The sequence below is a fragment of the Aedes aegypti genome, chromosome 1 (genome assembly GCF_002204515.2).
Source record: "Aedes aegypti strain LVP_AGWG chromosome 1, AaegL5.0 Primary Assembly, whole genome shotgun sequence".
NCBI lineage: Eukaryota > Metazoa > Arthropoda > Insecta > Diptera > Culicidae > Aedes > Aedes aegypti.
Window position 1 is genome coordinate 148,512,367 of NC_035107.1, and position 27,659 is coordinate 148,540,025.

The 27,659-nt window shown below is 34.7% G+C and overlaps 1 protein-coding gene across 8 annotated transcripts in view; it reads right to left on the reverse strand.

Moving 5' to 3' along the window:
• LOC5570618 (broad-complex core protein isoforms 1/2/3/4/5) overlaps positions 1 to 27,659 on the reverse strand; it is a 190,965-nt gene that overhangs the window by 4,199 nt on the left and 159,107 nt on the right. For 3 of the 8 annotated variants that reach the window (XM_021850704.1, XM_001659167.2, XM_021850697.1), the window contains exons 7-8: positions 26,636 to 26,686; positions 19,179 to 19,781 (exon numbers count right to left, since the gene is read on the reverse strand). In XM_021850704.1, coding sequence (XP_021706396.1) covers positions 19,330 to 19,781; positions 26,636 to 26,686 — 503 coding nt within the window. In that variant the 3' untranslated portion in view covers positions 19,179 to 19,329. The other 5 variants (XM_021850719.1, XM_001659170.2, XM_001659169.2 and 2 more) reach the window with 4 other exon arrangements.

Sequence of the window (27,659 nt, forward strand, 5' to 3'; positions counted from 1 at the left end):
TTCATTTACTGCAGCTTACATTGATATTTGTGCTCCATTACGAATAAATAAAATCGTGTGGTACGATGATCAATTTCACCCTTCTGATCAATTACACCCGATTTTACGGTACCGTAATCCGGGATAACATTAATCAGTTTTTAGGATATTTCTTAAATATTAAATTCAAAAATGCAAATGTTCTGAGTTTTATATTTTTAAAACAAGTACTGCCACCCATAGCTCGTGACTACATACTGTATTTTGTTTTTTGAAAGATTTAAGCATGTTTACAAAAATGTTTTATGTGATTTTTTTCATTTAGTAGATTTGGGGTAACATTGATCATCCATGTAAACAACGTTCGGTAATATTGAAAATGTCGTTACTTACTTAAATCATGGCCCCTGAAGCCGAATATGATGTCCAAACGCTTACATCTCATTTACTTTTTGAGTTAATTTAAAATTAAAAACTTGAGGTGTTGCGAAATACGCCTAAAAGTAGGCAATTTCCTAAGGGAATTTTACATTCTTAACAGTAATTCGTTAATGTTGCCTAATTGAACATACTTATAAAAGTTTCGACAGCGGAATCGTTTTGGGCGATGCCATTTTTAGTGAGAACCGCATTTTCCTTGCTCATATCGCTTGCAGAATGTGAGACATGAATCTTCGGTAGTGTCATCCTTAACCATTGAAATCATTGTTTCGCAAACTTGACAAATTTACGCATAAAGCTAACGCAATTTTTGCAAAAATCTCAATTTTTAATAGTTCATTAATATAAAAAAGAGAAGCAACATTCATGCTTTGGAAATGTTTCAGCAATAAAAGATGACACCAACTTTTTACGAGATGAGTCATTCCGATCAATGTTACCCCGCTGATCAATGATACCCCGGATTACGGTACCTTCTGCACTACCGACGGACCAAATGCAGTACTAGAAGTGGTACCCAATTGGAGCCCGAAAGGGACGGACCTGTTAGTACTGTAATGTGCGTACAAACTTGTCATCTCATATGAGATAGACAGTGAAAACTTATTTTTCAAACTGTAATAAATGGCCTTGCTGAAGAAACAAATCTTTTTGGAACTATTTTTGAAGAAGTTTGCAAGGCTATAATCCCATATGGAGCTAAACAATAGCAAACAAATAATGAATATTTCTTCTCCCATCCGTTGGATTGAATTGCTTTCTTCAGAAAGTTTCTTTATTATGGTTACAATACTTTCGCAACACTAAGCATCACTGTGGAATTTGAGACCATTATGCAGAAATTAACATAAAGTCGATTTCTCAGGCTGTATGAAAATAACTAGTTCAAGATACCCGCTAGCAATACAAATAACACAGCGTAACAAAATAGTTATTTAGGCAACAAGTTGCAAAATGATGTTTTTTTTTCAGCTCGAGTTGTACATTTATCCAACGGGGGTCGCCGAGTTGGATAAATACAACGAGTGCTGAAAAAATCGAGATTTGCAACGAGTTGCATACAGCATTTTTTGCTATTTCGAAAAATGCCATTTCAGCTGGATGGACGTTAAAGGCACAAACAAACATTTCAAGAGAACCCATATGCGCATACAGCTATGTGTAGTTTCAATTCAGTATTTTTCAATCACGTAGGCTGTGATACAGTACAGTCACCCCACAGTTATGGATAGCACACAGATATGGATCAGAGTTGGATTAAAATGGGAATATCTCATCAAATACAGGTGCAATTAAGCAGAACACATTTTACCTATGTGATCCATAAATCTGTACAGCATCGTAATCAATTATAATATGCTTAAGTATATTTTTTCCGTCCGTAGGAAATAAAAGGTCAACCGTATTCCCAGAAGCGTTGATTCATATCTGTGGGGCATTGAATCCCATACCACAGTTATGAATCAAAGATAAGACGATTCCGAAAGAAACGCCAAAAAGTATGCTTTCACTAACACACCATTCGTTTACCTCGCAGATAAATTGCTGTTATAGTGTTTTGATCCATAATATGAGTCGATTTGATCCATCATAAGGATCGTCCTTTCCCACTGATCCACATCTGTGGGGTGGACATCGTTTGGAATTTCTATTGAAATCGACACTTTTTGGTAAATAATCGAGAATTTTGAGCTGTATTCTCGAAAACAACTATAGTCTGCAGGGTCAGGAAAGTATTTTTAATTTATACAGGGTCACTATGTTTTTCAATCATATTTCGTTCTGAAAAATGACCCTTAGTTGATCCATAACTGTGGGGTGACTGTAGTACCCATGAATGTCACAAATTTTCACGTTCCCAAAGAACAGGTAAGACACCACAGCCAGTGAACCTCTGTACGTGCCATAAATTCTTTTGTTCTTTTGACTTTTACTGTGCGCCGTGTGTTGGAAAACAGGGCACACAGTAAAGTCAAACGTTTTATAGCATGCATAGGCTCGTAGTTGACTACAAATGCTGGACGATTCGATGCCACAATTCTGATGTGTCACCAGCCTGTGTCGGAACCAGATCACAAAACCAGGAACTGATATAGATAGGTTGATTCTACGCCTGTCGTGAGGTGAGAATTGATGGTGTCGTATAGCGAGGTGACAAATTTCGACTCGAGTGAAGTGACTCACCGTGTAAATCAAGTAGAAAGTAACTTCACTCGAGTCGAAAATTTTCACCTCGCTATTCGACACCAACAATTCTCACCTCACGCCAGTCGTAGAATACACACAAGAATCAGATGCAATTGTGCTTATTATGTGCGGTATGTAAGGCGAGACGAGTTGGTGAGGTTTCGAATCGCTCCCATTTGATTAACCCTAGATTGGTCGCATGCGTGTACTGAGTACACGCACCTTGAAAAAAGCTCGCTTTTCATACACAGCTCAAGCGAGGTGGCGCTGGCGATGGTTGAATGTGCGACCGCTCTTGAGTTAACATTAGCCGCCTCACGTCACCCGAGGTGAGAACGACTCGTCTCGACTCGCACTCCGCGCAGAGTAAGCACAAATGGAATGAAGAGACTGGGTTATTCGGTTGACGCCAACCAAAACAGTACTGAAAAGTGCTACTTTTCAGCATCGAAAAGAGTGCTGAAAAGTAGCACTTTTCAGCACTGTTTCTTAATATTTCCTTCTCGTCAAAGCCATCAATGAACGACTTTTAGAACTTAACAAAACGCAAATTTTCATGCAAATTTGATTGTTGATGCATTGATTGTTGATATCTTATTTAGTTCAAAAGTTATAGAAGTTTTTGTGATAAAAATCATTTGTTTTTCAAGGCATTTCATTAGAGTTACAAAAATAACACGTCTGTTGTTTTTTATATAATAAGCAATTTTATTTTTTCTTTTGAATGCCGTCAAAAGATATTTTTTTATGTTTGCCCCAATCAAAAATATTCATAATCAAAGTAAGCATGTTTTGTGAGAAAAACAACAATAACTCCCAAACGGAAGGAGATAGGAAGTTTCTTTGCTTACCAAATAATGCATTTTCAAAGTTCTAAAAGTGTTTCATAGATTACTTTGATGAGATATTTGAATTGAAAACGCTAGAGCCAGAAAACCAATTTTGTTCGGACCACCCTATGTCACCGTAGGAAAAAAGCTCTGAATCGGTCCATTTAAGAGGTACAAAAAAAACTTTTTTTGGCAAAGTTGCTTGAAATTGAATGGTCTACAACTTTGCTGAAGCATGTATGATATAATTTCTACAAATAGGAAAGTTAGTTACACAATTTCTATGAAAATGTGGTCCACCCTAATTTTTATGAACACCAAATTAAGGGCTAAACTAATACAAAAATCTTTGTAGAAGACCGTTTTCGTCTAATGTTTCATTCTAAAGCTCAAAATGCATCTTTCCGCGTAAAATTGCTTTCTAGACCATAGTCTTATCATTGTCAATGTACGAAACTATATATCACTTCGTCAAGTCGCAATGACAGAGCTCTTACGAGAGCAATTTTAATGTTTGTTTGTTATGACAATGTCTATCTCATTTTGGAGAATTTCGAGAAGTAAATGTGTTTGATAAGTAAAGTGGATATTCTTCCATGCTTCCAGCACACAGTGATTTTTTTGCCGATTTTGTGATCGTAATAGAATAGCATCTGAACCGTTGGTTTTAGCGAAAAAGTTTGTTCAGGGAAGTTTCTTGATTTGTAAAAGCGCTTCTTTTGATAAGGGATGGTACACAAATTATGTCACGCTAAATTTCAACTTTTTCGACCCCCTCCCCCCTTTGTCACACTTTTTGTATGAGTCCTCCGAAAATTTTGTAAGGCTTGTCACGCTTGGCTCGACCCCCTCCCCCCCTTGGAGCGTGACGTAATTTGTGCATGACCCCTAATAGCGGCCAGGTGATTAAATCACCTAAAAGTGAGATAAAAAAACATTTTTTTATCTGTTGAAGATAGACGGTCGGTGTCTTCTGCAAAGTTGTAGCACATGTTAATTCAAGACACTTTGTCGAAGACACCAAATTTCTATCTCTTTTTTTCTATCTTTATTAACGAGATTTTTAGCCCTGGGCTAGTTCATCTCGGGGTTCTCCTATCTCTTATACATTACAAGATATGTCTTTTTTTCTTAAAATGACCATAAAAAATCAAAATTTTAGTATAACTTTTTTCTAACATTTTTGACATTTTTTGTGCCTTCTACAAAGTTGTTTAACTACCAAAACTACATGTTTTTGCTGAACATTGCAACTTGCTATCTCTTATGGTAAAATAGTTATTTCTAAATAATCGATTTTTATGGGGTTTTTTGGACTAATAGCATTAGTGTGGACGCAGATTGACGCACTTGGCGATTTGCGATTTTGAAAGGGTTATTTTATGAATTTCAATTGACACTAAGAACTTTTGGCCAGAAGCGGTCTATTGATTGTTATGTTTTAACTAGCTAAACCATAAAAATGCATTTAATTGCGGTTTCAGGATATTTTATCGTTTTCATTACGTTATTTCATATGATCCATGTTGCATTTGATACGTCATGGTAATTTTCAATATATTTTTCACCTACAGACTTCATTTAGCATGGAAATGTTTTTCTTTATTATTTTTGTTTGAGTCATAACGTTTCACCCAACGCTTGACGCTTCATAGAGCGTTACGTAATTTGTGAAAGATGCCATTTGTTTGTCACGCAATAATTATTTGTTAGTTGTTGAGCGTAACATACTTGCTCATTTTAAAATCTTCAACGCAACATGGCTAATAAACAATCCTCACTGCTTTCTGTTCCACGTTCCCTCCTACTTCAAGCATCGGTCTGTTTTGCCGGTAAACAAAGTAAACAAACAAATAAAAATGATTAATCATTGTAATAAGGAATGGTACAACTAATTTATAATAAAATTTATAGTTGTATTTGTTAAACCAGACATTTTTCAACGGCTCCCACTAAATTCACGGAGTTTTTAACAGTTATAACAGAATTCAAAAACATGTACTGAAGTTAAAGTTCTGATTCATGTGCAGTCGGCGCTCACTGGTACAGTTTTATTTTAAATCAGCAATTACTTTGTCTGCATTAGTATAAGTGAAATTTACATTCACTATAGAAATGTCGGCACACATATTATTCACGATCAGTTTTGTTTGAATTTTGTTCCTACATCATAGAAGAATTTGTATAATACGAAAATGATTTTTATTAGCTATGTCGCGTGTCGCGAGATTTTGAAAGGAACAAGGACATTATATGGTAGCAACAAAAATAAAAGTTGCGTGACAAACTAATGGCATCGTTCGCAAACGTTATGACCAAAACAAAAAGAAAAAAGAAAAACATTTCCATGCTAAATGAAGTCTGTAGGTTAGGGAATAAATTAAAAATAATGAAAATGACCATAACGTATCAAATGCAGCATGTGTCATATGAAATAACGCAATGAAAATGAGAAAAAAGTCGTACAACCGCAATTAAATGCATTTTTATGGTTTAACTAGTTAAAATAAAACAATCAATAGACCGCTTCTGGACAAAAGTTCTTAGTGCCATTTGAAAGTAATAAAAAAGCTCTTTCAAAATCACAAATCGCTAAGTGCGTCAATCTGCGTCCAAATTAATGCTATTAGTTAAAAAAAGCCCATAAAAATCGATTATTTAGAAATAACTATTTTACCATAAGAGATAGCAAGCTGTAATGTTCAGTAAAAACATGTAGTTTTGGTAGCTGAACAACTTTGTAGAAGGCACAAAAAATGTCAAAAATGTTAGAAAAAAGTTATACTAAAATTTTGATTTTTAAGGGTCATTTTGAGAAAAAATGACATATCTTGTAATGTATAAGAGATAGAAATTTGGTGTCTTCGACAAAGTGTCTTGAATTAACATGTGCTACAACTTTGCTGAAAACACAGACGGTCTATCTTCAACAGATAAAAAAAATATTTTTTATCTCACTTTTAGGTGATTTAATCACCTGGCCGCTAGTACCAAAAGAAGCGCAGTTACAAATCAAGAAACTTCCCTGAACAAACTTTTTCGCTAAAACCAACGGATCACAAAATCGGCAAAAAAAATCACTGTGCAGCAGTATAAATAATAATTATAGGGTAGAAGCACCGGTTTTGGCCATACGCCAGTTGTAGCCATAGTGGATTATACACCGTTTTACATAGCCAATCAGCATAAAACCTTTTGTGTTTAGTGGATCACATTCATATGAATGAGCTACATTCATTTACTCATCCAAATTGATTCAAAACATTAGAAAAACAATTAATTTTCCTTATAATTTTAACTCCCATACACCTAATTTGGCCAGGGCACTCCTAAGTTGGCCACTCTCGTGAGAAATCAATGCAATTGGCCAATTTAGGAACCGAAGTTAACTCTCTGGCCGAAACTGGTTCCGTTGGCCTATATTGTTCAACGGGATTTTAAAAGCGAAAAAATGGTTTAAGCTCAAATTTGATATTTACACACATAATATGGATTGAAAGCTTGCTTTTGACATATTTGTAGTATAAATACGACTTCCCATTTAATTTATTATTGACATTTTCTCTTAGACTGGCCAAAACCGGTGCTTTTACCCTAACAGATAATGCACCAAAAATTATCAACTTTATGATTCCGTTACAAGCCGTAGTGACGAAAAAATGAAATAGAATTTGAGAAAAATCTCTGTCATTGTCTCACCGTCCAATGATAGTGAGGAAAGCATCTATGTAAAAGTCGCAAGACACTCCCTATTTACATTGACGCTTTCCAGCCCTGTCCAGGAGATTAATTACGGGAATCCCATTCCCACCCGAATTCTAAAGTTTTCACCAGATATTTTTATATTTCCGCAATATTCTTTCTAAAATTCCAGAAATATCATAACAAATCCAGAATGCTTATCGGTTTCCGAAATTAAAAAGAGAATTTGAGAATCCCTGATGTTCATACGTAAAATTCAGAATTACTTAATAATACCTGAATTCTCACCGAAATCCCACAATTTCTAGGAAACAACATAATTATTGTAATGCCAGAAGCCACACAGAAATTTTCTTACCGGAATCTCAGAATTCTTTTCGAAACCTCGAAAAAGAATTCCTATGATAATCTCAAAATACCTTTCAAAATATCAAAACTCGTTTACGATGATTTTTACTCAAATGTAAATTATTCCCTTCAATTCCGCAATCCCAAAGCATGTGTAGCAACCTCTGAAGCTAACTATTAGTAGCTTTGTAGTAAATGCTACCTTCATTCATACCACCGCATTTTTTGTAGTATGTTCGAAAGATGTAGTAAAGTAAAATGACATAAACATGTTCCACTCGTGTTCCACATGTAGCATTTACTACCGCGGATGTAGTAAACTCAACTGTACTACATTTTATTAATACCGCCCAATGTCTCTTAAAAACTAATTCTACTGAGTCAATAAGGTAGCGTTTCAATTATATGCTTGTTGAAAGGTCTTCCCTGAATCACGTAGAGTTTGTGATGGGTAGGAGATTGGGATTATTGAAATTTTGCGTAGGGTGGAGAGGAAGATTAAAATCTACGTGATTTATGGACACCGCTTTCTGATCAGGATTCTCGCTATTCAAGTTTTGCATGCATCTGTATACGAAGTTGCTAATTACGACAAAAAATACAATTATAATATCAATACCGCATATATTTTCATATTACAGCACGGTTCTATACATGTTACGTATTTTTTTCATTGATGTAACACCGTTTATTTTAATGTTCAAAGCTGAAAGAATGCGGCGGTAACTATAGCATGAGTGAAAAGATGAAAAGAGCGATGATGATGATTTTCTCCGGTAAAACAGATAGATATAATCTGAGCCGCCGACCAGCTGTGCTAGTCGTCTATGTCCACCGAACGATCATACCTACCAGTTATGGGACGCCACACAGGGTTGGCTCTGCCCGACCCAACTGGCCGGGCAGATTGTCAATAGTTGAACGTCATGTTTCATGAAGTGAGATTCGTTGTGATGCAACACAGTACAAGGTTATACAAAGTACATCGAAAGCATGCGAAAAGAACACAAAACACATAACACAAAATGTACACAGAACACTGATTAGATCTAATGTTAAAAAATACTAAACTCTTTTTTTGGATTATGTTCAGATTTCTTTTAATTGATCTGGTATTCCCGATATCCCGGAGGTCAGTAGTTATAATTTAAACACAGACAAACAGACGTAACACTGGAGAAATTTCCTTCTACCACACTTTGAGCGATCATTACAAATACTTATCCTATGTTTTATAACTCACAACTAGAGGCATGCGCGACGATTTCTTTCGTGTTCGTTTAAAACAAGCGCGTTATGCACGTAATCGAGCTTTGCGCGACATGGTCACCAGATGCTGATTGGGCGATGCATTTTGATGGAAAATGCTCATAGTGTTAAGTCCTTTTGTCTGTGGTTTAACTGATAATCATACCAAGATGACTAAATTTTAACAATTGAGTAAAGTTGGTGTAGATCCTTGTCTGACCTTGTTTCGGGCACACTAGTGGAATGAGTTTCTTTTTCTTCTATCTGGCGTTAATTTTGAACTAGGAAAGTGCTGGTTCTTTCATTGAGCCATTCTGAGTTTCCAATTGACCACTTTTTCAATTGGATATTGTGTAACGACCACAAAGATTCACTTTGTCATGGAAATTCGAAAAAAATCTAACACGAGTAAATAACTGACCTGATCAGAATTTGTATATGCAATGTTCATCATGGACTTGCTGAATAGCGGTGCGTTTAGTGCAACATCTATTTGAACCTATTAATTTTAGCCACATGAATATGATCAAGGTCCTGCCACTAAATCGAATGACAACTTTTGCTGTTTTATTAGCGCAGCCTTTTTGTACTTGAAATTTAATGTCGGAAGTAGTGCGCTGTACTCATAGAGCATTATGTTCAACGTACAGAAAAAGCAGTGCAAGTAAAAAGTAAAAAACCGCTTTTCGGTTTAGTGCCACAACCACCTTCCAGGACTAAAACATCCAAGGCACAAATCTCACAAAGGAAGCAACGAAAAAAAAAAATATTTTAACCACAAAGCTTGTAATATGAAATTCGTGTCAGTCATCAATGGACTGCTTCATCAGATTAGTGCCTTTGAAAACGCAATCACAACTCGGCCATTGTGACGGCCATCTTTGGATATCAGGATGTTTCATCTGAGGAACCTTAGTTTGAATCACTTAAAGTTCGAATGAAATGAAAAACAGAAAATGTTCTTCAAATAAGTTCACATTTTCCGAACGTATGTCAAACGATTGTCCCATTTCAGCGTTCCACGCACTGAAATGGATTTTAATTTGTCAGATTGGTACATTTGGGATGTGTATTTATGATTCAATGGCCGGCGAGAGATGTTTGTTGCTGCAATATATTGATTTAGAAGAAGTCGTAGGATGTGTGTAATACAAAAGGAGGTAAAAGTTTCGAATCTACTGTAGATAGCAGCTATAGATTAGTAACTACGTAGTCGATATCAGGCATGTAATATATCGTTTTCAACGGGGAAACGGGTTGCAATGCAGTATCATAGAAACTGAACAAGGGATGAATGCTTCAATTCTTATGGCGTTCAAATATTTTCCTGGTATTTGTTTAAATAACTTGCGACTGGTTTGGCTTTATCTATCTATTTTATCGAAAGAAAATCAATGCAAGTAAGGTAGCGTTCGATTCTAGCAAGAGAAACTCTTTATATATGGAGATTATGTGTAGAAAAAGATCTTGTGTAAATGGTTTTGGTAGTTAAAAATATATCATTCTAACCTTGGCGAATGGGAATACCACTTGTGCTTCTTCGGGACGCAAGGGTTTAGACTTTTCTTTGTTCTTGCGATGAGTGCCCTCTGCACGGTTGATAGTCGATGAAGTAGTTAAATGACGATATCACCACTTATGTACCTATTAGAGCGTAGTCTACTTCCTATTGTGATTGTATTACAGTGTTTGCTTGCTTGATATTATTCAAAATTTTGCTTAATTGTTTGCTTAACATTGTAATCCAAGACGGCAACTAGTGGCAAGGGCGCCCGATGCTGGCATTAGAAGAACTTAATGTCCTTCATTTCCATTTCCCCTGGACGGGACTTATGATACGTATAGATGTGCGTCATCAGCGAATTTCTAGAGCAATAGACACGCTCACAAATGATGCAACGGTATTCTTCCTGTCTTTCTGCGTGTTTATCAGCGATATGTCGTTTCAACGATGCTTTTGAACATAATACTTTACCGCACAGCTGACATGAAAACAGTTTCTTAGGGGAGCAGCCTGGAACAAGACATACGAGAAAATATTCCAAAAACTACCCGTATTTATTTTGGTTGGTTTTGGTATGGTATTTTTTTAAATCTTATTTCAAGTTTTGTTAAGCTACAGTGAGGAATAGATAGATAGAATGTGATTGCGCTTCCAGATAGCGAAGACAGAAGAAGAAGACAGACTGATAGACAGCGTCAAGAGATAGTTAGAGGTTTGGAGTGAGAAAGAGATGCCCTCTTTCAACGGAACGCTTTGGTTGCTTGGTGCCCGATCAGTGGAACAATCGTCAACGCCTACTACAACTGTAATCGAAGTCATGGGAAAAAACATCGAAAATGTTTCAATGTTCAGTTTTCATCTGAAGTTTTCTGGTAGTAGCGTAAAAGATTCATTGCTGTCATATTGGTAATGAAGGGAAACCTTGTTGAAGTTTTTGTTTACTTTTTATCGTATATTTGTAAAAAATATTGATCATGTGTTAGTATTCTGAATGTTTTCAGTGAAATAAACATATTCTTCAAATGCTTATTTAACGGTAATTTTAAGAAGAAATATATTGTTTCTGTTTCATTAATTATTTCACGGATCAATTTTACGGTGTTTGCCTTTGTTTTATTCAATGTAAATAAATATCCCTTCAATTTACTGTTTTGCTTTTTATAATTTTCTCGTTCATTACTCTTAGCGCATATTGTTATGCGTTGAAGATTTTTGTTGTCGAGATGCCGGAAAATAGATTCAGATCATTTATCATACTTGTTTCTACGGTCTAAAATGCTAGTTAGTTTAAGTTCTGCACTGATTACTGTTTTGAGAGTACGGAAACATAAATTGTTTTTTATATCTTGTTTGCTCTGTCGCCTACAAATAGAAATGCCAAAATTTGCAACATGGAATTCAATACAAATGCATTATAACATAGACAAAAGCTGATCTATTTTTCCTTTATAAGTGAACAATTAACTATATTGATATAAAATAAGTATGAAAACGTACAAAAATTATTCTATAATGAGCTATTCAATGCGATACTTGTAAAAATAAACTTCTCGTATTTGTTCCTTAGTACATCATTGTTATCGTTAAAAACTTTAATATATTTGTTATTTGTTTTTCTTTGTGTAGACGTGGACCAAATCAAGTGTAGCTATATTAGTAGATGTGTGTTTGTGTACTGTATTAAGAAGCTAATGGATAGTGCTGAATAAATTTTCATTCTATATAGTCGTCGGCTTGCGGTTGCGTTATGGTATCGATTATGGATAACGCGTCTGATATTGGAGATTGAACATAAACCCTTTTCACTATCAACGAAAGAGTTTGAATGATTCGGTTTCAATATGTAAGTGTGTGTGTTTAGATAAAGTGATTTGCAGTCGTATATTTTTTCAGTTATTACTTCTGTTTGATACATTGTGTAGTAAAGGGTCTTCATATGTACAATGCATTTTTTCTGTTGTTTTCATTGATTAGTTGATTTTTGTTTTAAAACAGCTAACATATGCGGAGGGACTGTATTCATGTGTACATTTTTTTTGCAAAGAAGAGGAAATGAGATTTTAAATTTTACCGGATGTTTTCATTCTGTTTCATCGAAAACATAATAAATAAACATTACATAAATAACAAAAAAAATAAATAAAATAATTTTTAATTTTAAAGTCTTCTAAAAATTGCCAGATTTTGTTTGATTTTATAAATATATTTTTAATAATAGTAATTTTGGTATCGAATTATCAAAATCAGACTTTTGTTTGATTACTTTTAAATTACGTTTCCTTATAATTTTTTAGCCCAATCCAATAATTTATGTAAAAAAATATAATTTTTAATTTTCAGTCTTTTTTGACAATCACAAACATGTTTTGCATAAATAATTTATTTTGATAACAATTTTGAATTTCGAATTTTGTATAATTAGTAATTTCGAAATCAATCACATTCCAATTCGGTTGTTAATAATAAATGTTCGTTTATACAGATTTTTACTTGCATCTCTTTTGTTTTCCATTATTTTTCATTCATTTGCACCCCGCGAGTAAAAGCATAGGAGCAAGATGTTCCGATTTGTTCAACATTAAAAATTCCTTGTCTAATACTATTTTATATGTGGTAACTACAAAATTTTGAATGTGTCTTTTCTTGCCCCTTTTGCAGTTGCTTTTCTTAAATATTCTTTTGTTTGTGTTTTGTTAAATCTAGTCAGTCGTCGAACAACTCATATACTCTTTTTTGTTTTGTTTTACTAATTATAGGTTCTCGTTTAGTTTTTATTGTTTCAAAATATAATCAATAGTGCCTCATTTGTTTCCGAGAAATAATTTCCGTACTTGTTTGATAGCTTATAATAACTGTTTTACTTTGAGCCAAATGGTGAAGAATAAAGTGCTTTTAGCCAGGTGTCAGTTAGAAATTTATCACAGTGCATACAAATAGGGTCCTAAAGCCCTGTTTCGATTTTAGTACCAAATTCTTAAGTTTATGCCAGAAACACATTTTTACACATTTTTTAAAATGTTTTTCGTTGGTTTAAATTCAAAAAACATTGTTATTCCGGCTTTTGAGATTTTGTTACACCCCTTGGTTTAAACTCAAATTTTGGGTGTATTTTGTTTTCTGTGTTCTTCCAGAAATGTCAAATAGGAAAAAAACTCAGTGTTAACACGTTTTAAAAAGTAAAACCTCAGTGAACATTTTTTGGCGAAAAGAACGTACATGATCAAAAGTGTCAAGGTTCAAGTTTTGACCAATTTATAAAATTATAGTTTAAATACGATAGAACCTTTATTTGAGGGGGAAATCTGACAAAGTAGTAGCAAGGACAAGCTCTGTCGTGTTATGTGATGAAAAAAACCCGCTGTAGAAAATCCAAAACACTTTGTTTGTGTATCAAATCTGTTAAAACTACATTGGCTATTGCGTGCAAACTACATCTGTTAAAACTACATTGGCCATAACGCTGTGACATTATATGCTAGCAAAAAAAAATGTGACGTTTGTTAGCTGACTTTCAGCTAAATGTTTTCCGAATCGCAGCAAACATCTCGTCAAAAAATATGTTTGCCTATCGTTCAGCGGTACCAATCTTGGATTTGGAATATGCAAAAAAAAAAGAAACTTGGCTTGTAAGACCCAGCAAACATACGATCTTATATGAAAGGATATAAGCGTACAAAGGTGGGTGCGTTATACATACATTTTTCATGCAGTCTTTTGGCGTATGTACGTATATCGCCTCCACTTTTGTACTCTTATATGCTATCGTATACGTGTTTGTGTTTACTGGAGAAAAACCTCTTTATATCATTCTTTATTCATTGTATCTTGGGTTACAAAATAAATTTGTACAGCCTTTGATGCGTTTTGAGATTGTTTGAAATAGTTCAATTCTTAACTGTGCACGGCTGTGCACGATGAGGTTTTTATCGGTATCGGCGATATATTAGATTCGACATTATCGATATCTTCTATTTCACACCAAAAATTGCATCATGGAGTCCAGTACTATGCAGATTTTTAATATTCTATTGAATTATTTTCATTATTGTGATATAATTATTGCATGTTATTCTGAATATCGGACTTTCATCGATATCATAAAATAAAAATAAATAGGGTCCCAAAGCCCTTTCTCAATTTTAGTACCAAACACTTAACTTTAGGCCAGAAACACATGTTTACTGATTTTTTAAATAGTTTTCGTTGGTTTAAGTTCAAAAAAATTTTATTTCATGTTTTTTTGAAATTTTGTTACGCCGTTTGGTGTAAACTCAAATTTTGGGTATATTTTGTTTTCCGTGTCCCTTTCGAAATGTCAAATAGGAACAATCCTAGTGTTAAAACTAAAAACCCTGTGATATTTTTGTCAACAAAGTAATAGTCAAACATGATCAAAAGTGTCAAGGGTCATATTTAGAACAATTTTTGAAATCAAAGTTTAATGAGGTTATAGCCGTTATTTGAAGTTATAGCCGTTATTTGAGCTGAACAAATTGCTTAAGTAGTTGCAAGAATATGCTCTTTCGTACTATCAAATAAAAAATAAGAGTTCATTAAAAATGTTGGGACCCAATTTTCTGTTTAATTCTAGATTTGAAACTTCTATTGTATGAATATTCGTTTTTTTCGTCTAAGAATAAAGATCCACCGACAGCGATCCCGATTTCTTATTTAGTAATTTCAGATGAGAATAGTGAGGCAATGTGTGCTAACCTCTTTAGTGTCTCTTTTTAATTCAGCTATTTTTGCCGATTTTCATCTTCTGTATTGATTAAGATTTGTCGATCTGATTTCAGAAATATTCCAATATCCATGGGGTACCGTAAAACGGGGTAACTTTGATAATGCGCGTAACTTTGATAGTGCGAGACCCACAACATATTAAACGAAATAACGAAGTTTCTGTTAATCAGTTAAGCAAAACAAATGCAAAAGTAAAGAGTAATAGTATTACACTTCATGTCAAAGCTATTTTCATTGGAATCAAGTGCATTTAAGGCTTTTTATACGAATATTAAAAATTGACACAATTTTAGCATTTTCGAAACGCTTACAAACAATCTATTCTACGATCACTATTTAATGCAGTTTTGAATAGTTGGCCACTTATCTTTGACAGCCTAGTTATCATAGAACTTGAATACGGTCTCAAATCTCTTAGCGAATAGCATTTTCACAAACTGGGACCATTTTTGTAATCTAAGTCAGAAATTTCCATATAACGTTAAACGCCTAGAGGTATGCAATGCCCTACAAATGTTCGTAATTCATTCAATTTTGTTCGATTCATACTCCATTATCAAAATTACCCCAAAACAGAAAACCAACTTTCGATTATATGAAAAATTATATATCCATTCAAAATAAATCTTTTGGAAATCTATCGACTGCAATCGATAGCTAGGATGCCAGTACTTGTTTTAAAAATATAAATTATTATTCTTTGAAACAGCATGCATAAATATTCAAGTTTTCTTCGAAAAAACTATCAAAGTTACCCCGTTTTACGGTACCTGTATTCCCCATATAAATTTTCTTTGAGCGCTATTTGGTTTGAAGTCAAAAACATAATATGCGGGCCATATTATGTAAGGTATTAAGTCAAACTTGTTAAACTTTAAATTTATTTTATATTGATAGCTACCGATGTAATCCAGTTCGAAAATTGTACGGAACGGAATGATTTTCGCATTTGCAATCGATTAGCATATAGATTATTTGAATATAATTCCACGCTGTAATTTGAGATAAAAATTCTCACAACAGATTTTTGTCGTAAAAATGTTCGAAATGTTGGTAAATGCCAAAATCAAAATTTGAGATTCTCAAAATTTTACGTAGGGTAACTCGGTGTAATACGCCCCAACGGGGCAATACGCCTCTCTTCATTTTCACGGGATTGAGGCTTGTTTCACACGTTAATATGATTACATATCTTAAATATTCGCGAAAAAATGATGTTCCGCATAAATGTTCTTTGAAAAGTATAAACAATCAATAGAAATTCTGAAAATATCGAAAATCAGGTTTTTGGTTTAATATTTTGCTTTTGATAAGCAAGCCTCAGGGTGAATGAAGCCGATTCTATACTATTGTACTTAACACAAAAACTTTTACCGGAAGACGACTGCTAATGGACCCTTTTAAGATTAGCAGGTGGTAAAATTCTCCTTGGAAACATTTCTACGACGCTGTGGACCTTTTTTCTATGAGAGGGGCATATTGCCCGGGTTGTTTTGAAACGTAAACATTGGGACCGTTTACAAAAAACATCTTATACACTTTTTTGAAGCAATCTGGAAAGAGAAAGTTGCGTGTGGAGCATGGCCAACTAAATAAGCAACACATTGACATAGAAAACTTTAGAAGTGATGCATTTGCTACTGCGATAGAGCAGTTTTTCCTTAAGGAGGGCGTATTATACATTTTTACTTTATAGCCGAATAGGGAATCATTATGATCGTGACTGGTGCACTTTCCCTATGTATATACAGCCATTTCATGAAAAACCGATCTAGTGGGTCTCCGAATTCCGTGAAAATTTGCTATTTTGTTCTTTATCCGAAATAAGGATACACGTATTAGCGTGACCATTTCCGAAATAGAGTGACCAGAAAAACCGCGATTTTGCAAAATTTTTATTTATAAAAAAAATATAACTTTTGAACCGTTTGACCGATTTTCAATCTTTTTGGACGAAATGAAGGCTAAAGATTTTAACTTTTCAGGAAAAATATAAAATTTCACAAAAAAATGTGTTTTTTACATGAAAAAACTCAATAGTTTCCGTTTTTTCGTGTTTTGAAGGCCTCGGGACCAAAGGGGCTATCGCTGTTCTCATTTTTCTTGAAAGTTCAGAAAGCTTTCATTCCATAAAAAAAGATTGGAAATCGGTTCAGCTGTTCAAAAGTTATGATTTTTTTTAAACATTACAAATCTAATGTGCCGATGAAAAATGACTGATTTTTTATTTTCAAAAAAAAATATATCTCAAAAATTAAAAAACATACATCGCTGAAAATTTGACAGTTTACGTAAAATTTTCTGATCTTTCAAGAAAAAATGAGAACAGCGATAGCACCTTTGGTCCCGAGGCCTTCAAAACACGAAAAAACGGAAACTATTGAGTTTTTTCATGTAAAAACACAATTTTTGTGAAATTTTATATTTTTCCCGAAAAGTCAAAATCTTTAGCCTTCATTTCGTCCAAAAAGATTGAAAATCGGTCAAACGGTTCAAAAGTTATATTTTTTTTATAAATAAAAATTTTGCAAAATCGCGGTTTTTCTGGTCACTCTATTTCGGAAATGGTCACGCTAATCAAAAAATCCAAAAATACGTGTATCCTTATTTCGGATAAAGAACAAAATAGCAAATTTTCACGGAATTCGGAGACCCATTAGATCGGTTTTTCATGGAATGGCTGTATATAATGTTTTATATTAAATGATACATTTCTATCAAATTTTAACATTTCTCTAAGTTATAACGCTGAAGATTCGAAATTATGTTCTTTGCTTTCGCCTCAAAACTTTGCTAACTTCGATTGCGGTCTTCAAAAAGTTGTAGAATGACAATTTCCCATGCAAAAAGTTTTCTAATCGCTGTCATCTTAAACGATAGATTCAGAAATTTATATTATAATCTTGAAAATCCTCTGATATAATGAAAAAACTAATCGATATGTTTTCAATTTTGATTAGTATCGAAAAAAGAAACTATATGGCTTTTATGTTTTGCGCAAAAATGCTAAAATAAGATACATACTTCAAATTTAATCACTCTAAGGAGAGTTTGAAAATTTATATAGTTTTAGGTTTATCGATTCACCAGGGATGGGTCTGATAAGATTGACACTTATTGTTTGATATCATAGTTGTATTTTTGGTCGTTATGTCCCAAAAAATGAACATAAGAATTGTATTTTTATGGTAGGTTGCATTGACTTCCGACCAGTTTGAACCCGTTAATATTACCACTCATTTTGATATGTGTAAATTTCTAACTGACACTCTAGAAGATAGAGCTTTTTCTAAAAAAAAATAAAAACAAATGAATACAACGGTGAAAGTTGAGAAAAAAGCGTAGCTCAGCCAAAAGATTTAAATCGATTATTGCACATAGCTTAATAGATTGGCCGAAATGGTTTATTTTCCATCATAAAAGAAGACTGCAAGCGTATAACAATTGCATCAATAAAAATTTAAGTCTCTTGGACTGTTGGATTCGTTCTAATCGCAACAGTTGTGTTAAGTATGCAATTTTGAGTTAAGTCGTTTTCTATATCATCTACTGTGTAGCCAATTGCGTAGCTTGTCAGATAAAAGTTTCGTGTATGTTCAATACGAAAGATACCTTCATGAGTCGTTCGTATTTGTATTTTTAATCAATCTTTGTTCTTTTCTTTTTAAATTTTCGATATTGTCTAAGCTCGTTTTTCGTCGTACTACTAAATTAGTGAAACAGTTACATATACAGACAGTGTGAAGAACGGAAAATATTATTCTAACGGATCATTTTTTGCTTTAATGCAGAAAATATATTAAAATAAAGAACTCTTTGCAGTTGTATAACACCTATAACCATAGAAGACATATTTAATGGTTTATGTAAACATAATGATAGAACTAAAAAATAATATTTTGAATAAAGTTTCCAATGAAATTATAACTAAATAAATATGATGAATTTCAAAAGTATAGTTCAACAATAGTTGCGGTTGCCTTTTGAAAATAATCTTCAAACAAACTCGTTACAGGCGAAAAAACTATCAATTAGTATTATATGTGTTATATATTCGATCTGGACCAACACTTGCCTTCAGTTGATTCGTTTTTCAACCAAATGTGAGTATTTCTGTCTATGATAAGAAAAAAATCACAATTATTTTCTCTAATTTTTGCAGTGTATGTAACGTCATTTTCTAGTTTTTTTTTTCATTTGTCAAACTATTTAGCAAGTTGTTGTATTGTTTTGATTTTAATTGACCAAGACTGGCGCGCACATTGTAGGATTTTGCTGGCACTACATCTTTGCGCAGTCTTTGTTGAACATCTATACAAATAGAGTAAATGCCTTGGGGATGAGCACTTAGAGAAATTCTAGTTTTGCGATGCTATGCTTCATGTCACAGCCAGCACCGCCTGCATCGCCAAGCAGCGCATGCTGCGATGGATGATGCAAAGGACTGGCAGCACCAGCAGCCGCAGCAACCGCAGCTACCGAAGCAAACGGATGCTGAGGATGGTGCTGGTGGTGATGGTGGAGAAGTTTTTGTCTACGATGGTATATGCTCTTGTGGTTATTTAGGCTATTTAGTGTGCGAAAAACTTTGTGACACAGATTACAAACGGCATTGTTCAACGGTTGCAGGTGCTGTTGCTCCTTGTGCCGTTTGAGGGTGAGTTTTGTACTTAATAATTTACCGCAAACATCACATCGATGGCAAGCAGTCAGCGGAAGCGGTAGGGTTAACCGGTTCCCTCCACCGCCGCTGGAGTGGTTTAAATCCGATGGAGATGACGGCCGTCCTGTGCTCATACCTGCAATCATCACCACCCCAACATCATCATCAGGCGAGTGTGCGTGTGTGTCCCAACCATCCGACCACCGTTATATTAGAGTGTGCAATTCATATTGCGTGATTGCGATTGATCGGATTGATATGCAGCATCACCGGGAAAAGAAAAGAGAGACAATAGTGACTTACTAGTTTCTTGAGCAATTGAGATTTTTTTGTTTTGTTTTTTTTTTTGGTTTGAATTCATTTTAATTTCAGGCATATTTTAGTTACTTTTGATTTTGAGAAGCGCAATGTTTTCCGAATTTGAAACGAAAATAGTAATATTATGTTTTGAAAACCAAATGATAAATGTTATATTATATTTTCCATTTTTCAAATTATTCCTGTCAGCGAAAATAACATGAATGACATTAACACCTACGGTTTTGATGAATTAAGTATAAGCAGGGTAAGAGATTATAAATACACGTTTCAATTCCATAACATTCATTAATATCCGTGGGAGAGGGATAAAATCTTCCGTATTTGGAATTGGTAGATAATACGACAATTGTAGTGTATGCAACTTAGGATTACTGTAACATGTTTTCAACGAAAATTCTATCAAAGAGCATACGGCGCAAGATTATCAACGCACGAGTTACTGAATTCGTTATTCGCTTATCTCTTCTCGCACTATCTATCGTTGGTTTTAATCCAGCTTTCGGAAAAAAGCTCACAACGGTACCAAGATCAAAAGCAGCCAAAAAATGTACAGCTATTTTGTTTATGCAATTTGAAATTGTTTTTTTTTTCGGTTAGAAAAGTAACTTTTGTTGTTTTGTTTTTGATTGAATGAGCCTGATTTGGTTTTAGAAGTCACTAATGTCTCAATTTTTGTTTTCCAATTTTGCATTGTTTTCCATTGTCTACAGAATTTGGCGTTCTGGTCATAATTTTAAATTTTGGGATTTGCCTAGTTATAATTGCTAATTCGGTACACTTAGGATAGTATAGATAACTTTTGATTTGATTTTATTAACTACGATATTTGCTCGAACAAACGTTTTAATTCATGCTTTCCTAGAAGTAAATGTACGAGAACTGTGTAAGCGTAATTGATGCGTGAACCAAAGAAATACTACTATGTTCTCGGAAGTGTTCCTACTTCTATAAGAAAAGTGATAAAATTTAATTCGTGTAAAAGTTCTGTTCTCAATCGTATTGATAATTATAACATTTAAAATAATCAAACTAAACAAAGTACATTTAAGCGTTATAATGTCGAGTGATGCAAGGCGTAGCAGGCGTGGAAGAATCATTTGTCTAGGCTGTGTGATGGCTTAAAGAGAAATACTGGTGCTTCTGATCCACGGCACTGGACATGTTGGTCATAGAAGGCTGTGACGTGGGAATAGCGCTCGGTGCCAAGCTATGCTCCTCTTTTGGCGGCTTCATGTTTCGGTGATAGATGCTTTTATGGTTTCTTAGACTATTGAGCGAGCTGTAGACTCGTTTGCAAATATTGCATATGGGTTCTTTTGTTGGCCTCATATGTACGTTTTGAATGTGACGTTTAAGACGTGTCAACGACGATAGATTCTTATTGCACGGATCACAGCGAAAGTCCTCGCCTGGTTGATTCAGCGCCACGGAATGGAGCAGCGGGATGGCCGTTGATGGCAGGATCGAACACGATGAAGTGCGTGGTGCATTGTAGATGTCAGACGATTTTTCGTTGGAATTTGTGATCGTCGTCAGTCGACCTGACGACAGAAGAAGTTGTAAAATACGTCGCATATTAGCCCAAAAATTACTCAACAATGGCAAATGATTGTAATTCGTTTAATGGATTTAACTCTGCCATCACCAATTGTGTACTTTACAGGTGTAAGTAAGTAGTCCATTGGCTCAATATCAGAATAATATCGTCTGACCGACTCGCATGTCGGTAATGTATAAGATACAACTTGAATTAAATGAAATTATCCTTCCGTTTTGCGTAAGCCGATTTGTTGAAAATAGTCTACATAATTTGGAATTGCAAATCGAATCAACAATAAATATAATAAAATTGCGAAAATAATTCCAATATCCCTTCAACCATTAGTAAAGTAGTAAAACTTAAATTTAAATTATAAAGCATTGGATTGATCTTCCCTAAAAATAAATGTTCCTGCTTACCAAACTAGAGGCTATGTATGTTTGTGTTTTCAAAAATCAAATGATTCGGATAGTTTACGGAGATTTTTTCATTTCTCATTCTGCAGAATCTTGATATAATTTCAGTACTGAAACCACTCATTGAGCAATCAACAGCTAATATATCTGATTAAAACATTCTTTAGATTCTTGATCATAAATGCAACATAAATTTCTTTAATAAAAAGTTTTACTAGAAAATATAATGAAATGGTATTCTGTCCCATTTTTATCGATTGTACTATACATTCGCTTCTTCAAGACAAGCGGATAGAGTTCAAAATGCTACTCTACAACGCGTAGCATTTTCAGATATGTGCGTTCTGTGGGTCCCGAAAATCGTGTTCTTTAAAATGCGTGTAGGAATCCAGGCAGTATTTTTTGGATTCAACCCAATATGCCCTAGATAAACGGGATCATGAACATCTTTATACAATTATAACAAGTTAGTACATCCATCAATAGATCAATGGAGAGAACTAACGTTGCGATCACCGCATCAAAACAGCGGCGTTACTGTATATAGATTGTGCTACTTTTCCCCGTTTCCCTGAATGTCATTTACCCGAAAGCCAGTTCCCCGAATAACCTGTTTTCTCGAAAAGGGATACAGTTCTGAATGTGCAAGAATAGTAGGGTGGTGTATTAGAAAGAACGATTAGCATTCAAAAGAACCGTCAATCAAATGAAGAAGGTTGCATATCAGATGCCCGGTTCGTTGACCACCTTTAAATGGGGAACTGATTGCCCCCGTTTCATTGTTGTGAGAGATCGCATTCTCACTACATGCGGAGGGGACACGTCCCCGACAAAATAATAGAGAGAATGTGTGTGGATGCCGATTGCTGGAATGCAGTAAATACGGCTGTCACTCACAATATGGCGCGCCGACCAAGAGTTGGCTGCAGAGGATTAGCCCTGTCGAAGATGGTCCCTTGTAATATTGTTTAAGTCGGATAGGAGAAGCAGTTTGCCTAGGCTACTTTTGCTACATGTATTGTGCTGCATATGGCCCCTCCCCGAAGAAATACCGTAAGGTAGCTCCAGAGAGATAAGGGTCTGAGGCCAAGGCCAAATAAATAAATAAATAAAATAAATAATATCGATACACTGTACACCAATTGAGCAGTTCAAAAAGAATTGCTCAAGTACAGTGCATGGGCTGGTTTTAACGGGTCGTCGTTGGTGCGCCATCCCCGTAACCCTGAGTTACCTACTTAGGGGGTCCCTTGTAAAAAAAAAAAGAAATGGGGAACTAGTATTCGGGGAATAGGCGTTCGGGGTAAGCAGCACAACCATACACGGGAAAAAATTCTGTGGTAAAAATAACTATTTTAGCTGACTACGCCCATTCTTAAAACTACCATGGAAATTCAGTACAATTTACTATGTTTACGATACACCCCACCGCATTACTGGTACATTTGACAGAACTAATTTACAACAATCTGATTCCAACTACAGACATGGTAAAATCAAGCGCATTTCTGGTCTGCTGATAATTGCCGGTGTGAGCGCTTAAGTTAACCCCCTAAAATGGTAGTTTTTACCGCAAAATTTTTTTGCGTGTATTATTACATTGAATATCTTCTTCTTCTTTTCTGGCGTTACGTCCCCACTGGGACAGAGCTTGCTTCTCAGCTTAGTGTTCTTATGAGCACTTCCACAGTTATTAACTGAGAGCTTACTATGCCAATGACCATTTTTGCATGCGTATATCGTGTGGCAGGTACAAAGATACTCTATGCCCTGGGAAGTCGAGAAAATTTCCAACCCGAAAAGATCCTCGACCGGTGGGATTCGAACCCACGACCCTCAGCTTGGTCTTGCTGAATAGCTGCGCGTTTACCGCTACGGCTATTTGGGCCCCTCTCATTGAATATATGCTTTCCATTGCAAAAGTTTTGACAGTTTCAATGATCAATTGAGAAAAATCGTTTCATTTCTTTTGTACGGAAAAAAATCTACAAAATGATCTTAGTGCATAAAGCTGAGCTATTGAGACAATCATATGCGCTCCATGATCTGAGAACAATCAGACACTGTGAGCCGTGTTTTTGGATGACTACACCAAATGACAAGTCAAATCATCTACACCGTGCCCGTGCTGACAAGCTATTTGGGAGATGTCCTTCTGCCTTCCTGAGCAAAAGCAAAGTCCGAGGATAGAAAATAGCCTAGAAGGTACAACAAAGCCCAGGTTAAGGTGTCTGGGTTCGATTCCCGGTCGGGCCACGATCTTTTCGTAATGGTATATTCGCGCCTAGCCTACTACACGATATACGAATGCAAAAATGACAATTTTGACACAGATTATTCTCAGATAATAACTGTGCTTTTAAAACAAATAAAAATACATTATTTTCAATTGAAAAAAGTTCATAAAGGTGATATGCGTTCATATAATTAAAAAGTATTCAAAAACAAGTAGAAAAAATATTGCAGTACATTGCTACGTTGTGAATTAAGACGCATAAACTATCTGTATAAAGGTAGTTTTGGCGGTAAAGAATTTCGGAAAAATACATCGATTATTCAACAGTGAAAATTTGCTTATATGACGAACACAAATCAGTTCAGTTATTTGACTATTCAATATCACAGTAAACGATTTAAAACAACTTAGCGTGTGTTGCTACGGACTCGTGACAGCACTTCATCAGTTTGATCTGCATTGTGAGAAGGATTAGAGGTAAAGTAGTTGTACATCCATTTTTCGAAAAGTTGATTTTTGAAAACACTTACATTTGCATACAGCTTATAACATAGTAAAATTTCCATTTCCAATTTCCGCGTTCGTGTATAAATATTTTATTTTATTACCTTAATATTTACATTTGTTTCGCATAATTTTAGTTTCATTGCCAATAATCATAGTATACGCTCTAAAAGTCATATATACAGGTATATTCAGGTTTTTTGTTGATGTGATTGTCCATAATTGTATTAGTACTTAAACTACCGCAATTGTGCCAGAGTACATTTGTTTGTTTTTTTTTATTGGGGGGTTTTCGATACAAATTGGGAGATGAGTGAAAATTTCCAATGATGGTCTTTCTTCCGGAATTTGGGATAGCGAAGGTGAAGCCGAATTTTTGACATCCTAGGGGTGGGCGGATTCGTAGACCAAATAGCTTTACAACGTTGTTGGCATTACATTTCTTCCGAAAACAAGTGATAAGAATGTCAAATTAATCATATTCTTTTTTATGTTTGAAACCAGCTTAAATTAAACATTCTTTATCAATACATTCTTAGCACATGATAGCATTTGCATTGCCTCCAACGTTCTCTGTAAATCTATCGAATCTATCGAAGATTTAGACATTTGGGATAAAAATTTAGATATCATTTGTGTGGTTGAATAATTAGTTGTCGTTTCATTTGTTACATTTCAATTGTTTTGCAAAAAGCTACGTGCGCATTTGCAGTTGTGTAAGATTTTACGAAAACAAAATGAAGAAAAAACACAATGACATCTCATTCGTTGGTATTTATCAATTGAACAATTGCTAGATTTTTACGTTATTCATTGAATGCAGCAATTAATAAATGAAAATGAAATTAAAAACACATATAGTTTTATTTTGTAATACATATTAATATTATGAGTAAAACACACAAACACGACGTTTAATAATGAACACGACCATAACACGAAATATCAGAATTCCAAATAACAAATATACAATACTTAAAACACTGATCGGAAATTAAGAAACGAATGTAGGCACACAATCGATAACAGTTAAATAATGAGCGAATACAAATGAAAAGGATTACCAAACGAAAGTCAACGATTTGGACTGAATTTTGTAGGGGGTTGGTTTGTCAATTTTTGAGGGAGGGTTTTGATTTGCGCGGATCGTGATAGAAAAAAAGCGGTTAGTCATTTGAAAATGAATAGTACAGTTAGTTTGAGGTTAGTAGTTCAATTTGGAATGGGAACAAGTTCATCCATATTCGTCCGACGTCTATTATCTCGTAGTTATCAGATAATCTAAAATAAAACAAAGTCGCGTTTTCGGGAAGCTCAGAATGTACAGAAAAAAATGACGCGATTTCGCAAACCTTACACCGATTTTCATGAATTGAAACTAAAAAATACATTGAACCTCTTGCATATAAGGTTACAGTAACGTTCAATAACCGTTAAGCAGTACCGTAAATATTAACGTATCGTTTAAATTAAAAACAAAAATCTTTGGTATGTACACGGTTTAGGATTGATAAACCTTTGTTTGATTTGTTATTATTTGCTTCACAAAACATTACACCTTGGCTTGACGTGGTAGTTGTATTAGTGTTTTTTTTTTATTCGAAGAAAATATGGAAAGTTGTGAAACTGTACTGTATTCTTTAAGTTCGTTTTGTCGTCGTATGTTGATTGAAAAAAGAAGACTGAGAGATTTGAAAACAGAAAATAGAAGTGAGCTGAAGCGAGGTTTTGGCGTTTTTTTTAATCCATATTTTCTTATGCGATAAGAAGTTTAAACTAACATTGACGTTCGTCTTGCTTGTTTAATTGTTATCGGTATTAGTTTGATGTTTGGATTTAAAATTGGAAAATGGAAAATATATATTTTTTGGGCTCATTATGTTTTTGGTAAATAAATCAATATGTAAATAAATGTGAGAGATAGATTCCACAGTCAAATAGTAAAATTTAATAAATTTTGGTTTTGGACTTACCTTGTGGTGAACCAGCAAGTTCTGCAGCTTGGAGGGCTTGTGGGTTGAAACCTGTTCAATAAAGATGAAATTGATGGTGCATTTAATACAAGGAAATCAAAATGAATGAATTACAAAGATAAACCATAGATTTAGGCTGTTTTTCATCACGCCATCCCGTCAAATGGCCTTCTTTCCCGAATTGTCGTAACCTAACTGAAAAGCGTTTGGTAATGACTCATTACGCAACGCATTTGGGTTGCATAATGGTTCATTACGCAATGCTTTTCAGTAACGTAATGGTTGACATGTGATTCATATAACTATCACTCTTATGTAGCAAAACGGAGAAGTCTACTAATGTTTGTTCAGGATTTGTGTAATTAGCATTATTGGTACTGGGAACTGTGGAATATTTTCCGCTCAGCTGGAAATTGTATTATTTTTCCAGCCGTTATTTGCACTGGAGCAGACGATCTTGCAGCCGAGGTACTGGGCATCCTCCATGCCTCTTTAGAACAGAAATATCTACCCCATAATCTGGCAGTAGAGACGCAGACAATCGACGAGAGCAGTGTTCTGTTCAATCTGCTGGTGACGGTAGTAGCTTCAGAAATTTTACATTAGAGTTCTCCGGTAGGAGACCAGCCAGGGTAACTTCCGCTGCCGACTCAATACCAATCGGAATCGCTCATTGTTTCGAATGATGATGCTATCCGAACGATGGGTTGAAAAATTGTGACAATTGCTTAATACAACCTACTATGATCAGAATTTTTCAAACATGGCTACAAACGTCCATGTGCAGATCAATGAAAAATAGTTTAGAATTTTTTCCTCAAGTAACCTTTCATGAAATAGCAAAATAGTAGTTTACGTAACAAGTTGCAGAATGACGATTTTTACAGCACGAGTCGTACATTTGTCCAACGAGGCTTGCCGAGTTGGATAACTACGACGAGTGCTGTAAAAATCGAGTTCTGCAACGAGTTGCGTACAACATTTTTTGCAATTTCGTAGAACACCACTGGAGGGTATCAGAAAT